This window comes from Lutjanus erythropterus, chromosome 12 (assembly GCF_056507025.1).
Source record: "Lutjanus erythropterus isolate fLutEry1 chromosome 12, fLutEry1.hap2, whole genome shotgun sequence".
Classification (NCBI taxonomy): Eukaryota; Metazoa; Chordata; class Actinopteri; order Lutjaniformes; family Lutjanidae; genus Lutjanus; species Lutjanus erythropterus.
Genome location: NC_139328.1, coordinates 16,965,652 through 16,981,519, shown reverse-complemented (window position 1 = coordinate 16,981,519; position 15,868 = coordinate 16,965,652). Strand labels below are relative to the sequence as shown.

Below are 15,868 nucleotides of genomic sequence, written 5' to 3'. Positions count from 1 at the left end.
TATATTTATTTATTGACCTAAAAGCAGTCCAATTAAATGGATGTGGCCTGAAATGTTATAATTGGCTTATAAATCCTCACTACACTCTGCTATGTAACTCCCAAGTTGCTCAAATACAGAGGACATAAGCTCAGTATACAGTAGCTACAGCTGAGACATCTGAGAGACCGCCAGTTTGAACCTGCATGTCTTTTTGACCTGTAAATCAACAAATCGATGCCGACTGAGAAACGGCCCGAAATGCATTGTGACAGAAACACTTCTCTGCAGCAGGAGTGAGACTGAAGCTCAGCTGCAGTACATTAGAGTCGTCAGAGACCTTGTGCATCAAGGCGCCTAAATTAGAAGTCTTTGAATCCTTCCAGTCGTCCCCTCTGGGCCGCGGCTCTGACCGGGACACTAATCACAGCCTCGGGGGGGAGTCACGGTCACGGCGAGCGTGTCTCAGCCCCACACAGCTACCAGCCAACCTCCACACCTCGGCAGCTCGCTGATTATTCTTCACTGTCCTGGAACAGAGGCATTCAAACGTAATGGCCCGAACCAGAAGACACACACGCTGCGTTCAAAGACAAATGGGAAGATGTGTTCACACAGTGATACTGTACACAAAGAGAGGCACAAAGCTGGATGAGAGTATGAGTGGGAGAGACAGAGAGCGTCTCCCTCTGTCTCCATACAATGGACTGCAGAGTATATTGCAGGCACAAAATGATAATAGAATACAATTAACTTCAAATGGTTTCACTGCACACATAAATCTTTCCCTCTGCGGGTCACAAATAATTTAACTCCTTCTGCGAGGACGGAGTTTCTAATTGCACATCGCTCTGTGTTCTGTGCTGCTCACACTGTCAATGGCACACTGATAGAAGAACCTTATACACTCTGAGAAATAAAGGAGAACCCTTTTTGGTTCCACTTAGAACCCTTTCAGAGAGTTCAGCCTAGAGCCCAACATAAAGGGTTATGCATAGAACCCTCTCTGAAAAGTTTCACCCAGAAACATGACAGGTTCTACACAAAACCTTTCTATGGTGTAATGGTTCCACCAAGCACCCTCTCTGAGGGTTCTATCCAGAACCTTTCCAGCTTGTCTGAGTGCTAACAAGAACCCACTAGGGTGTTCTACTGAGAATCTCTTTATAATCCAACAGTTTTATTTAGAACCCACCCAGGTGGTTCTCCTGTGAACCTTTTTATATTCCAAGGGTTTTATCTAGAACCCAACCAGGGGGGTTTTACCAAGAATCCTTTCATATTATGGTACAGAGAACCCTTGATAAGTTCTTGACAAAAGACTACTTAAATGATTTCAACAGTCCTTGGAGAACTGTCCAAAAAGCGTTCTTAATGGAGCCCTTAATCTTACAAAGAACGATTGACAAACCCTTTTCTTCTGTGTAGAACCTAAAGCCCTTCAGGAAGAACCCTTTTTAGAGCCCTCATTTCTAAGAGTGTAGGAATGTCTCTTTGCGATCCATCCAGACATGGAGCCAAAACACGTCTCTTAAAATTCAATTTCACAGCATTAGAAAATAAAAACGCTGACATCTTTAAGTCATGTGATTTGACACACAACCAAGCATGATGATAAAAAAGCTGAATCACATCTACACATCTGTTTTATCTTTAAGTCTGACTGAAATCTGTTTTTTTTTTTCTTTTTTGCTCAATTGTGTTTTCTTTTGCAAAATGACCTTGTTTGTTGAAGCTTCCTCAGATGGAGAGTAAACTGAAAGCTGCCTTCAATACTCGCCCAGTCTGAGATGAAGGCTTGAATGATACTTGTTATAGATTAATTACAGCCTGACAGAAAAAGACCGACACCCAGAGGAAACAGAGTAGGCGAGCTCATCAGTCGTCCATGGCAACTACAGTCCTGGAAAAAAAAAAAAATTAAATGCAGCCTTTTGCAATGTACAGCGCCTACGGAAACATGAGCCGCTGAGGTCACTGCAAGTTGTCGGATGGTTGTTTTTCCTTCGTGTTGTTTTCTCCTTTTTAAAAAAAAAAAAAAAAAAAAAATGAGTCTTTGAGCCGTCCTTTGCTAAACTCACAGAGCAGCAAATGGATCAAATAGTCAATGAAGACTGACGTGCTGAGCACTTTCTTCAGCTTCAGGAGCAAAAGACTTAATTTTCGAGAAGCGGGAGATATGTTTTTACTGTCCAGCTTGGTGAAACCTTAACTGGAAGTCTGTCTGATTGAGTTTCCATTGTCTAAAAACTGGATATTAATCATCCAGAATGTGACAAACAGCCCTCAACCATCCTTTTCTCATGGATATGGAGTAGAATTTGTGCCAGAATTAGGAAACACGCTGTCTGTCAGTGTCGATATTCAGCGGCTCCCCAGATAATGATGATGGCGATGATCATGATGATGATGGTGAAGTATTTCCACGTCGGTTCAGCCGGGGTCACGACAGCTGCCACGGGGGGTTGAAGAACTTGATAGCATGAGTTTTGGCCCACTTGGCGAACACGGACTTCTCCGTGATGAAGCGGTGCCCGCCGTAGGGGGCGCTCTCGTGGAGCAGATACTCTGCACACTCATCCCGGCTGCCCGCCTCGTAGTAGTGGTAGGGAACCTTTCTGTAACCCTCCGTCCTACAGAGGAGAGGAAAGAAAAAAAAGACACTTAATTTCTCCCAGTTTATAAAAAAACAGGACTGCTTAACTTTTGCAAGGCTTCCTGCAGTGTTTTATAGTGGTGTAACAGTATGTGCATTTCTCCCAAAATGCTCTGTGCAGATTCAATAAGCAACTTCCTCGGTAACAATGAGACCCAAACAATTACTATAGTCTACTATTATCAATATTATATATTTATGTCTACTACTTGCATGCACAGAACAGTAATGCTGTAGTGCAAGTTTTACCCAGAAGGCTTTGGCAGTGCACCAGTTGTTGTGTATCTGCTGTACAGAGGTGGAAATCTAGGAGACAATTACATGAACCTGAAGAATAATTCCTGAGAGGGTCACGTTAGTTCTGTGACTCTGCTAAAGAACACTCTGTTACCCTGCAGGATTAGGAACACTATATAACCTTGCCAGCTTCTCTCATTGGCCCAAATTCAAACAACTGGTTGATGGTACAAATATCAGCTAACCACTGCCTAATATAAAGACTGACCTGTAATTCACTGCAGCAAAAATGAAGACTGGTGACAATCATAGAAGTGTTTTATTGTATTGAGTGGTAGAAGTGAAGAAATGTCTGTAAATGTCATGATATTATTAACATTGAAAAGACGTTGTGTTTACAGTGATGTATCTGATATATTGATATATTTGTCATGTCTATCCTGTTCCCCCTGGGATTTCCAGCAGCTGTAGCGTGCTAGTTAGCTTAACCCATTTAGACAAGCCCACGCAGTGTCACTGCCATCGGACTGATAAGCAGAAATGAGGGACCACAGCTGGGGGATCTACCCATGTCATTTACTGCCACTGTATACTGACTTAGTTATGGCTAATGATGCACTGATGAATGTTCACATCTTTCAAAACAAAGGACTACATTTGTTATTTTCTACAATCCCCCCCCCCCCCGGTGTACTGAAAACATATTGAATCATGACCCCAAAACGAGGTACTGACCATGAATTTTGTGCACCGTCACACCCCTAGAGTTTTATAGTGGATGCATGTAATTAATGAGTGAGGTGACTGCTGCATCTACTACTTAAACTGATAATGAAATTAGATGCGACAGGATCCTTCTGATTAAAAGACAAAGGTTAAAAATAGAGTTTGGCTGCAATTATATCATCATGTTATTGACTTTCAGCTGAGCCATATCGTGTTTAATGTTATAATTTTCTGTTTTTTTCTGTTCAAATTAAAATTAGTTGCAATTAAAAAGTAAGAAAATTGGTAACTGAAGTTTTTGTTTTAGATCTATGAAAAATGTGGTGTCATGCAAAATACAACAATAAAAAACAGCCCATTGCACAGATGTCACAGATGTTTTCCAAACCAGGCATATAATAGATACTCTATGTCCTCAAATGTGCTTTTACTCTGATGGTGCAATATCAGTTTTAACTGCTTCAACTATGGGACTTACTATACATGAAAATTTTTATATTATTTTATTTGTGAGACAAAATGTAAAGCTAAAGTTGCTACAAATGTTTTGTCATATTTGCTGAAACTGTCACTATATCCTAACAGTAGCACAAGACAGATAATATGTGAAAAATAAGGTTCCTCCTAACAGTGTTTGCAAGAATCCACCGTGCTTGAGCAAAAACAACCAATCAAAGCCAGCTTCAAACCCAAAAGTTCAGTATTTGACCACCTGGGAATGAGATTCAACAGTCAATTATCTTTTTTTAGAACTGCATTTCCCAGCTTTAAAGCCAATGGATTTTTGTGACAGTTTGGGACAAATTCCAGTCAGCAAATTTCAAGCATTCTTGGTTTTTATTGGTTCAGCTTTAAAACTATTGTCTGAAATATTAAGCAAAGTAAATTATTAAATTATTAAACCGGATATCTTTCAGGACGGTGTTCTGCAGTTTGAACTGATGCTGCCCCCCGGCAAAATTCTCCACTCAGCAAGTTTACCTCATTTGAGCTGCTGTCTGTTGGCCAAATGTATTCAATAAATACTCTTTTAACTAAACTGCATATATTTGTAAAACATCACAAGGAGATTCATTCCCTCTTTGAGCCAAAGTCGATCTGCAAACATCCCCAATAAACTGAGCAATGATGTACAGTAGGACAGCTGAGCCGTTCTGACACGAATTTCATGATGAGTCACTCTGTTTACAGTTTGCATCTTCAAACCACTAAAAAGAAGGAATCAATAAAAGTAGAAGCAGCAGAATGGATTCATTGTTCAATCTGCGGTTGGTTTCTAATAGAGAGTGACATCTTTATGAGAGGATGACTTGTGTAATAGTTTCATTGGGAGAATGAACACAGACAGAAGAGAAACAGCCAGCCAGTGGGTCCACTATGGCCGCCTGCCAGCTTACAGTAACACACAGCCCAATCACTGCCTGTCTCCTCTCCGTGTGTCACACGGCGCTGTGCTCCAGCGTTTACACATAAATTCAATTTCACCCTCTCTGCAGCACCTGTTGCAGCTCCATTACCACACAACTGCTGAGGTCAATTCTGACTAAAGCTTCGAACGTCGTCACACAAAACATCACTTCTTCTTGTTGTAGCAGAGCGGCCGGCTGCCAGCTGCACTTTGTGCGACACTAAATTGTCCATTCAGAGAGTTGGCGAAACACAACATCCTCCTGTCTCAGGCGGGAAAGGGAAGGAAATAAGTGAGAGACAGGCAGGGAGAGAAGAACCCCTTAACTGCCTCAGTGAATCATAAAATCCTCCGTGCTGGTTGAATTATCACTCCTCTCTGCCATGTGTCTGGGGCTGTTTATATTCCAACTCCCGCTGTGCACGGGGAACACGGGGAGGATAAAAGGCAGGATTTTCACCGCGCATTAGGTAAAAGTGTTTGATTTGGGGGGATAGAGAGAGCTCAGGTTGAGCTGCAAGAGCGCAGGGGGGGAGACGCGAGGAGAGCCCATCAAGGCTGACATGACTTGAGACTGAGGAGCCGTGCCTGGAGCAACAGCATCTTGTTTGTCATCCCTCCTATGGCCTCGCAGCCAGACAGTAATCACTCACCCAAGAGTCAGAGAGAAGACGACAGGCTGATATACAAATGAAACTTTAAGCAGGGGAGGAATTGGGTGCTGCAGCCCAGCCACCTGCAGCCATGGAGACTCTGCAGCCTGCTGGGTATTCTAGGCAGGAGAACATAATGGTATTCACGGCACAGAGAACCCAATATGGATTTCAGCATAGAAATTCAGCCATTAAATCCAAACTGAGGCATTGGAAATGAATTCCAACAGGGCAGTCCGCAGTTATGGGCGGCTGCGATTGGCTGGCGCTGCTGTGAATGTGAATCTAGTTTTCGAAGTTTTTGTAGGAAGCGGTGCATTTTTCATCCCAGTATGGAGGAGGAGGAGGGTGAAGGAGGAGGGTTTGATAGTTGGTGTCTTACTTGCAGTAGGTGTCATTTATCATGCCATAGATATGGATCTCTTTGCACATGTCCATGGCGAGGATTAGCGTGAACCAGCCAGTGCTGAGGTAGGAGCCCGACTGGATCCTGCGAACACACAGAAACAGACAGCACTTTTACCGTGAGACTCATTTGCATAAAAAACATTAAAATCATTTGCATTAAAATAAAAACGTCTGTAGCGTTCGTTTTCAGGACGCCGTTTCTCTGACCTTTGTACTGGTTGCTCTTGTGTGCTTGTAATGAAGTTGATCTGAGGATTAAAATTATTCTAACAGCTGTTCTCATTGTAGGTTGCTCTGGATACGAATCTCAGCGAGGGATCAGAAATGTAAATTTGAATGTAAATGTTTCCACAGCACAGCACAGCGAGACAGCCCTCAGGTGCAAAACCATATGTCTGTCTTACTGTAAGTTTCACATGAGTCATTTCTACAATTCCATAGACCCATTTTACTATTGTGCACATAAGGTGATTTGTTAGTTTAACATGGTGAATGGCCCAATGGGAGCACCACAGTGATGAGCAAAGATGCACCAGAATCTAAATACTTGAACTGAATTGAATTATTCGGGAAAACACAAAAACTGTGATGGAAACAGATATTTCTTCCACCAAAAGTTGCTTATTATTATTTGGAAAAAGTCACCTCCATGATTATCTCTCGAGATTTAGAAAAAAACCTTAACCTTACCTTAATTAATCACTGGTTTAATGCACCAAGATTATTCCTTTCAAGAGAAGGAATTTTCAGTATTCCACACTTAAAGGGGAGGTGGCGGTATGCTTCAGAAAACCACGGCCAGTGAACACAGTTTGTCACTGCATCTACAAATGCAAATTAAGACTATAGCATGAAAAGACCACATATCAGCAACATCCAGAAATACTGCTAACTTCTCTCAGGCTCAAGCTTATGTAAGATGGACTGACGGAGAGTGGAAAAGTGTTCTGTTGTCTTACAAGTTCGTTAAAGACATTTTTTCAGTCATTGATGTTGTATCCTCCAGACTAAAGAAGAAAAGGACCATCCAGATTGTTACCAATGCTAACTTCAAAAGCCAGCATCTGTGATGGTATGGGGGTTTGTTAGTGCCCATGGCATCATGGGTAACTGTCACATCTGTGAAGGCCCCATTAATGCTTAAAGGTACATACAGGTTTTGGAGCAAAATATGCTGCAATTCAGACATCTTTTTCAGAGACGTCCCTGCTCATTTCATGTTACAGCAGGTTCACGTGCTAGACGTGTCTCCCATTTAAAAATGCGTGGTGCGTTAGGAAGCACAAAATACGACAGCAGAGACCACGGACTGTAGGCACCTGAAGTCATATATCAAGCAAGAATGAGAAAGAACTTTAATTTCAAAACATCAAAATTGTCAGTTCACAGACCGTGATGTAACACGGTGGTAAACACGCCCACGTCCCAACTCTTTTGGAACGTGTTCCAGGCATCAAATTCAAAGTTTGTGTATATTCACCACACCAAACCTATAAAGTTACAGTTGGACTTCCCAATCTATTGAGTTAGAATGATTTTTAAGACAATATATTCATAGTTATTATTGTTGTTATAGTTCTTGGTGTGGATGGCCCTGAAGATATTCAATGAAACAACCCCTCTGCCCTTGTACTGTCTCTGCTACTAGGGGATGGAGACGGGGTATAGCAAGTTAAAAGGGGATATGCATTTTAATTTCTGCTGATATTAGCGATTTTATCCCCCGTCATATCGCCTACAGATTGTGTACATTAATAGTTTAACAGGTTGTAAAATTCACATTTCAGTATATATATCTGAAAAGGTTCAAAGGCCAAGAAAAGAAACACACTTTGTTGAGCAGCTCTCCACAACAAGCTGACGGCAGTACACACGTCGTCCCCTGTGAGTGATGCAGGACCCCTGTGGGCCAATCAATAACAACATGCATAATCCTTTCATCAGCACCAGACTTCTGATGTATGAGTTACAACCTATCAAAGTTTAAAAATGTAAGCTTTGATCATTTTCAAACACTGAACACACTGTTGAGATGCATCTTCACTCGAGGTTTTGTCGAAACCAGACTTGTAACTTCAGAAGTGGGTCGTAAAGTGTAGACCTGCAGCCCCTGCAGGGCAGGTGGCCCCGCACTCCCAGAGGACCCCCCGCCTTTCAGCTATGCAAAATACTACAAGGAGCCTTAGACCTTGAATAAATTAAACAGAGTGCACAGCGTGATACTGATAATGAGGAATAAAATGGCAGCATCACCACAGTGTGACAGAGTAACAGCACAGAGATTATGGAGGACCACAGGTGTCGAGTCTACCCATTAAATCTGACTGGATGATAATTACAGGAATTCACTTTAAAAAAATCACAAATAAATCTATTAATCTATCAGGTATTTCATTATTTGATATAAAAATGTACAATAAATAGAAATAAATGAATAAATATCGAAGACTTTTAAGGAAAATAATAAAATCAAAAACAAGCCAATTAGAAATAGATTAGTTATGAATCTCTAAATAAATTTGAAAAGAGCATTTTAGATTTTAATCAAGAAATTGGAAAGGTAATTCCTTTTTCCATTTCCATTTACCTACAGCCTCTTCTTTTACCATTTATTAAAATTCATTAATTTATGTGTAAAACTATATTATTTTCTATTTATCTATCTCATTCCCACAGATTTTCTGCAGAATAGACTAGAGACGCTTCTTGTAAAACTCAGGATGTTATAAAGCACATTACCATTTATTAATAAATGTATTTGTTTGTATATGTGTCAAAGTAGGTAATTGTTAGAAGATAAGTGATAACTAGTTGGTTTTGCAAATTAATACATGGTCTTTCCGCTCCACAGTGAACCTAGAGGCATGTGTCCTTGATTTTCTCAAAGAAAATGTTTTTGGGTTTTTTTTATATTGCAAGCCTATTTTTCTTAAAACTGATTTTGTTATCTTAAATGAATATTGTTTATCACATTATAAGCAAAACATCATGCAGAATTCGTCAGCTTTGTTTGTAGTGGATCACGAGTGAAAACTAAAAAGAAAAAAACAAATCTGCAGATTAATTCTGGGCCGGGATATCAGTCACTAGAATGCTTTGTAATGGTTTCTAGAACTCTCTGGTCCTCCATAAGAGAGATGAAAACAACAAATTGGTGCCCAAAGCAGTAAACTAAAGACAAAAACAGCTAACTTTATTGGCATTCTTCCTAAAAATAAGCCTGTTAGCCAACATGCATCCTGTCATAGTTATCAGCAGGAATCATGCCCATTACTGATGAAGTACCTTGGACAGCTCCTGCATCACTGACTGTGCCGGGATGAGCACCTTGGACAGCGCTCAACACAAACTCTGGTTGACAATGTTCTAAACTTGTTTCCCATTTTTAACTTTTGACACTTTAAAAATAGAGGGAATATCTACTTGTTCACCCCGCATCACCCACTGCATGTGTCTGCCAGCTATAACCATAACAAATGAAAAACTTTCAGTGGTAAAAGTATTTAGTAATTCAAAGGGCAGCGTGGTGGTTCAGTGGTTAGCACTGTTTCCTCACAGCAACAAGGTCCTGGGTTCAAATCTGAACAGGGGCAGGGCCTTTCTGTGTGGACTTCGCATGGGTGGGTGTTCTGCTTTCTATTTTTGGTCAAATTTTCCTGTTAGTGCCCAAGGCACAGTGGCTGCCACTGCGCCTAATACGGGTCAAATGCAGAAAACACATTTTACCATATACTACGTATGTGTTAGACAAAGTTGATTTACCTTACCTTATCTTATAAAACAAAAAATAGCTACATGAGGTTGTGTAATGTTTATCATGGGGACTCGGAGACGATTTCAATTCTAAAATGAAAACTGATTCAAATCAAAGCAAGACTGCCGATTCTCTCAGTATTTTTTCTCTCTCTTTAAATAAATTATTAAAATTTTACCTTTGTGTGGTAAATTCAAAAACAAAATACAGAAACAAAGGCTATGGCACAGTGGTACAGCCGTCAGTGCTAAAAATATATAGATATTTAAACTGAAAATCGAATTGAATTGTATGAGCTTAAAATTTAAAGTAAATGTAATAAGAAATTTGGAGAATTGTGACACCCTAGTAGTGACCATCTTACTTTAGCGTGTTAGCATGCTAATTAGCACTAAACACAAAATACGTCTGAGGCTGACAGGAATGTGATTAATTTTGCAGGTGTTTAGTTGTAAACTAAAATATTGGACAAAGTTAAATAAAAAGTAAACATCATAGTCATGAGAGTAGAGAAAAAGTAAGGGCTTCAATAAAGTCATTAAGATTTATCATTTGGGAGTCATGATGTCATGTAATTAAAATTCATCCATTAGTTGTTCAGACTAAAGGGGCAGACTGACTGCTTGGGCAACCAGCAGACAGACTGATGGGATATATAGAGCCATAGAGCTACAGCTAAAGAGCAAAGATTAGAGGACAGTCTTTCAAAAAAAAAAAAAAATGTTTTCTCTTCTGTCTGATCCTGTTAATCATCTCTTGATCCATCAAATTTGTTATCTGTTGGAAATCAATGTACAGGAAAGCAGGAGGTTGCTTTAGGCTGTAGCTGATCTACACAGATCTACCTTTGTCAGAGCCAAACATGTTACAGCAGACAAGTAAATTTAATTTCACCAGGCCTTGTTGTAATCCAGAAGTCTCCAAACAGGTAAATCGAGAGACAGGGAGCATATCACTGCTAAAAACCAGCACAAACCTCTCACACAGCTTGAAATCAGCTCATTAAAACATTCAATTTCCACAGTTGTGTGTGGTAAACATATTTTACTTTGTTGTGAATCAGAAATAATTAACTGTAAAGCTGCTTTGTATCATATTGTTGTGCTGTGAGAGCAGCTGCCAAATGACTGATGCAGGTCTGAATGATAAATAGAGCTTCATTTCCCAAACAATTCGCAGGGTAGAAACGTAATTTCTTGCCTCTTGTCAAGCATCCATTGCTGCTACTTTTTCAAATTATATATAATAATGAATTATGATTACAAGCTATTATGAACATAGACCTTATTAAAGCAGAGACAGCGGCGGTGGATGATGGCACCGAGATGTGTCGGGATAAAGAACCCACAGATTTGCATTACAGAGCGGCAAAATGTTGCATTTGAGTTTAAAATTCTGACCTTTAATTAAAGTGACCTCATAAGGCCAGTGGCTGTAACTTGTCAGGACACCATAGCCCCTTTTCTGTACATGTGCTGGCTTGGCTTGACTTGGTTTGACTTGGTTTGACTCGACACATCAGCCCAGTGTGGCAGGGATTTGCATCTCCATTACAACAGGGCTTATCATCATTATCTTATTTAATGGATGTCTTTACAATAAACAACTGTGGAAATAGAATATTTGAATTATTTTAAAAGAGAGCTTTGTGCAAATGTCAGTTAAGTGGCTGTAAAATGCATGGATATATAAAGATCTAAAGTTAAAATAAAGTCTAAAGTCTCTGCTTTGAGCACCACAAGATGACTGACATTTAGTCCCATTACACTGAAGAGAAGGCAGACATCTCTACTGCCGATATCTCCAAAACTCTGTAACTCACACCAAAAAATCTAGATGGATAAAAAGCACTACAGGGCAGGGGAAAAAATATGTATTTTGCACACCATCGGCCCCACTTCACCTGCACTGCTTGCACTGTCTGTATGTGTCTATTTAGAAATATTCTCACCCTTGGACAGATGTAGTTGAAGACTCCTAGTCTAGACATTGCGTCAACTGGATTCCCAAAAAGCAGACTTTACCAAACACACACAGGGGGATTCTTTGGCTTGCAGTACTTCAACAGATATTCCAAAATATTGAGCAAACACACACAACACTAAATGTAAGAGGGTCAAATTGTAACACAGAGAAACATTCATGCGGCGCAGGTTCCACATTTCACAGCTATCAGTGCTGCTGGTAAACACTGAGCAGGTGAAGGCTGCAGCATCTTGTTCAAGGACACCTCGACATGATATGACGCTGCTAAAAGACAAATCTATTGTAGGAATTGGACCTTCTGATAATGGACAGTCTCTCCAGCCACATGATCACCCTGCTTACACCGCTGCTGCTTTTTACTGCTTTCCTCACGAAGTACGTCTCTATCTTTAGTGCTCAGTAATAATTGTTGTGGTGTTTGTGCCCCACACTCGTTAGAGATCAGACAAATAACGTGAATGATCCTCCTGGCGTCTGTGTCCTTGATGAAGTTTGAGATTCTGTCAGTGGCGCTCTTATCATTGTCGGTTCAGCTGTGTTTTTTTCTGCTTATTCCAAATTAACCTCTGTTGCTGCTGATTAACAAGTAAAATGTGTCATGCCCTCCTGTGCAGCTGAGGATTTGTTCTTAAGATGTAGCCCACAGTGTGATTATTACAGAAAATTAAGGTTTCACAAGCTACAACCTTGTTTAATCATTGTTTGTCTACGTGGATGTGACCAGGATTTCAGAAAATATGAGTCGAAGTGGCTCCTGACTGTCCTCTCCTCACTCAGTGCAGATCATTCTGTCCAGATACCAAAAAACAGTCGTATATATTTTATTTATTTGGATTTTTAGCCATGCTAGTGGCATAGCTGTAGGGTTGAGCAATATTTTTCAGTTCATCACCCACTTTGGTCCTAAAATATTTCAGCAACTATTGGATGGATTGCATTGAAATTATGTGCAGAAGTTTATGGGCCCCACAGGATGAATCCTACCTGGTATTGAGAAAAGGCTGTCTGGCAGAAAGGCTTTATGAAATAGCATAAGGAGCAACAAAGTCCATGTGAGTGAACACCATATCTATTTAGCTGGGTTTCGGAAAACATCATGGTTTAGGTTAAAATAGACCATTCTGGCAGAATGTTTTGCTGCTTAGGTCTAATTTCTCCCATGTGCATCCTACTTACATGATCTCCTGACTTTTTCTTGTGAGTTTGATTAAAAATATCTTGACAACTACTGAACAGATTGCCATGAACTTTGATATGCACCTTCATAACCCCTTCAGGATTAATTATAATAACTTTAGTAACTCCTTAACCTTTCATCTACATCATCAGGTAAAAATACCTGTAAAACTAATGACACTTCCATGAGCCTCGGCTGCATTTTGTGTGTACATTATGCCTACTATATATTATACCTGCTAAGCATCACACATCTTGCCACTTTGAGTATATTAGCATGCTGACATTTGTTTTTAGCTTAAAGTACTGCTGTTCCCAAGAATTGTAAGTGTGGCTGTAGACTCTTGGTCTTATTTTGTAATATTTTGTCTCTTTGCTAAAAATAGTAATTCAAAGACCTTTAAGGACCTTTAAATATTTGCAGCAACTATTCAAAGTTCAAACGTATTTAATAGAAATTATAGCTGGGGATGCAGAGGATAAGGGGGATAAGCAAGCAAATGCAACAACGCTATGTTCATGTTTCTTCATGAGGCTATAAAATACGATAAGCAGCCAAGAGCCAAGCAAGAGTTTAAGTCCTCTGATGGATCTGTGCCAGCTGTCCATGACCCAACTTCAAACTTTACCAGTTTTGCCAAGTTTTATGTTGTTTTAGTGTTCATTTCATAGTTTATCCTGTTGAATTTGGTGTTATCATGTTATGCAGCTAATGTGGCTATTCCCACAGTCTGGGCCAATGGTGGACTAGTTGTAATATTGATGGACAATCAAGAGAAACTGTGTGAATGTTAAGCCTCATTTGAAGCCAGCTAAATCAAGACAGTAGTAGGTTGGAAGCCGGCAGATTTTTTTAAATGTAGCTTTTCATTAAAGTTTACACTGCAGCATGAGCTGCATTAGCTTTGTTGTTATATGGAAGCTGGCTGTTTCTGATTTGTTTATGTTAATGCTGTATAATAACTTTATACCTACATGTAAAATAGAAATGGTAAAGAACAGGAATTCATTTGCAATGTTGTGTAGCAGCACCAGCTAGGTCGCTCAGACTGTAAAGTTGCCCTCTGGGCAGTGAGATAAGATTCACAGATAACGTTATACTTAGTGTTACTGCACTCAAAAACCTCATTTATCATTAATGAAGTAATTTGCAAAAACAAACAAAAGAATAGTGCCAATACTTTATAGCACACAGTTGAGCTGACCTGCAAAAATCCTAATTACAAATTAACTTGTAGTTACTAAATCTCAAGTGTTAATTACACACTATAACTTTGCAACCCAGTGCAGGGGACTAAAACAAAAACTGAGGACACAGTCTCAGTATCCTTAGTGGTAGCTATGGCCCTGACTGGCTACAGAGGAGTATGAAAACTCACATTCATTCATCTTTTGGTTTAGCATTATTATTTTATTGGCTAAGTAAATACTAGAGGAGAGTCACGAATACACGACTGTCCTTTGCGACCACATCAAAGCCAAACTGAGAACAAGCTGAAATTAATTTCGAAACCAATCAGCAAACTAAACTAAATGAGTTTCAAACATCTTGTACTGTAAAATGTTTGTTTATGGCCCCAAGTGAGTAATTGTTGGGTTTTTAGTTTGGGTAGCCCAACAAACTCTCTCTTTCTCACACACACACAGGCAGACTGGGGTTTTTGGGGAGGTGAAATTACAAAAAAAAAATGCAATTTGTTGTAATAAGGGAGCGGAGGAGCACAGAAGGGAAATGGCACATTATCACTGATACACAGCTCGGCAGCTCTCAGCCGTCAGAGCTGTCAACACATCACTATTACCCTGCATTATTCATTAACCATTTGCCACTCTCACAGTCGGCACACACTGATACAGACACACACACATATCTCCACACACACACAGTGCATCCCCAGTCGAGTGCTGAATGTCCTGGAGCAAAAAAAAAAAGCTTGCTGGAATAAATAAAAGGGTGTGCGATCTGCTGACCTGATAACTAACATTTCAAGCAGATGTCTGGGAGTGGAGACGCAGACTGATAGAATTCAAGCTCTACAACAGACACTGTGTTTACCTGTGGCAATTATAATGGGACAACTTTGCAGAGAGGATGCTCTTATTGTGTGGCCAATTTAAAAGAGAGATAAGGCGCCGTGTGAAGCTGCTTTGGCAGGCGACAAATAACATCCAGAGCCGGAGGACAGAGAGAATGCAATTTGCTTGTTTTGTTAACGCAGAAAAACACTGCCTTTTACTCAAAGATGGCAAACAAAGGTGTCATGAGGTCCGCCTCAACGCCGCCTGGCTTTTTTACCGAGTTTCTTTTAGTCCCCAATGCCATGGCTTTCTTGAAAAATGAAACATAATAAATCGTGTTTGGGCACGAACACAGGTGGATAAAAAAAAGACAAAAATGAGAAAGCTCGGTTAGATCTGTCTTTTTCGCTCTCTCTTACACAAAGCTGAAACAAGTGAGGCGGGAGTGATTGGGACTGACGTGCCAGGACGCTGCGCCGCTACCGGCACTGGGAAATGAAGGGTGTTTGAGAAATGAAGTCAGACACTCTGAGCAGGGTCTAAGTAAATAATCCCCCAAGTCTGACTGAGCCGGAGCTTATTGTGCTTTACCTGCCGAGCGCCAGAGGCTAAGGAGCGGTGGAGAGCTGCCCGGGATCAGCGAGAGACTCCTCTACCTCCGACTCTGTTCAATAACTCGCACTTGACATTCACAGCAGGGGAGCTGTCCATGTGTGCGAGGAAATCCGCACTGACGACCGGTTTAGTCGAACCGTGCTATATAATGCCTCTGCAGCTGCACAAATATGATATGACACCTGTCAAAAACACTTAGTGGAATATAACTCACCCCTATTGTGGGAAGTTGATCCTTAGCCTGCAAGGAG

The 15,868-nt window shown here is 40.4% G+C and overlaps 1 protein-coding gene across 1 annotated transcript in view; it reads right to left on the bottom strand.

The window, feature by feature from the left end:
• Window positions 1-2,023: 2,023 nt before the first annotated feature.
• The window catches only part of st6galnac3 (ST6 (alpha-N-acetyl-neuraminyl-2,3-beta-galactosyl-1,3)-N-acetylgalactosaminide alpha-2,6-sialyltransferase 3), a 104,305-nt gene continuing 90,460 nt past the window's right edge, over window positions 2,024-15,868 (bottom strand). The window contains exons 4-5 of the mRNA XM_084732054.1: window positions 6,042-6,149; window positions 2,024-2,612 (exon numbers count right to left, since the gene is read on the bottom strand). Of these exons, the coding sequence (XP_084588180.1) occupies window positions 2,423-2,612; window positions 6,042-6,149 (298 nt within the window). The 3' untranslated portion in view covers window positions 2,024-2,422. The remainder of the gene's footprint in view (window positions 2,613-6,041; window positions 6,150-15,868) is intronic.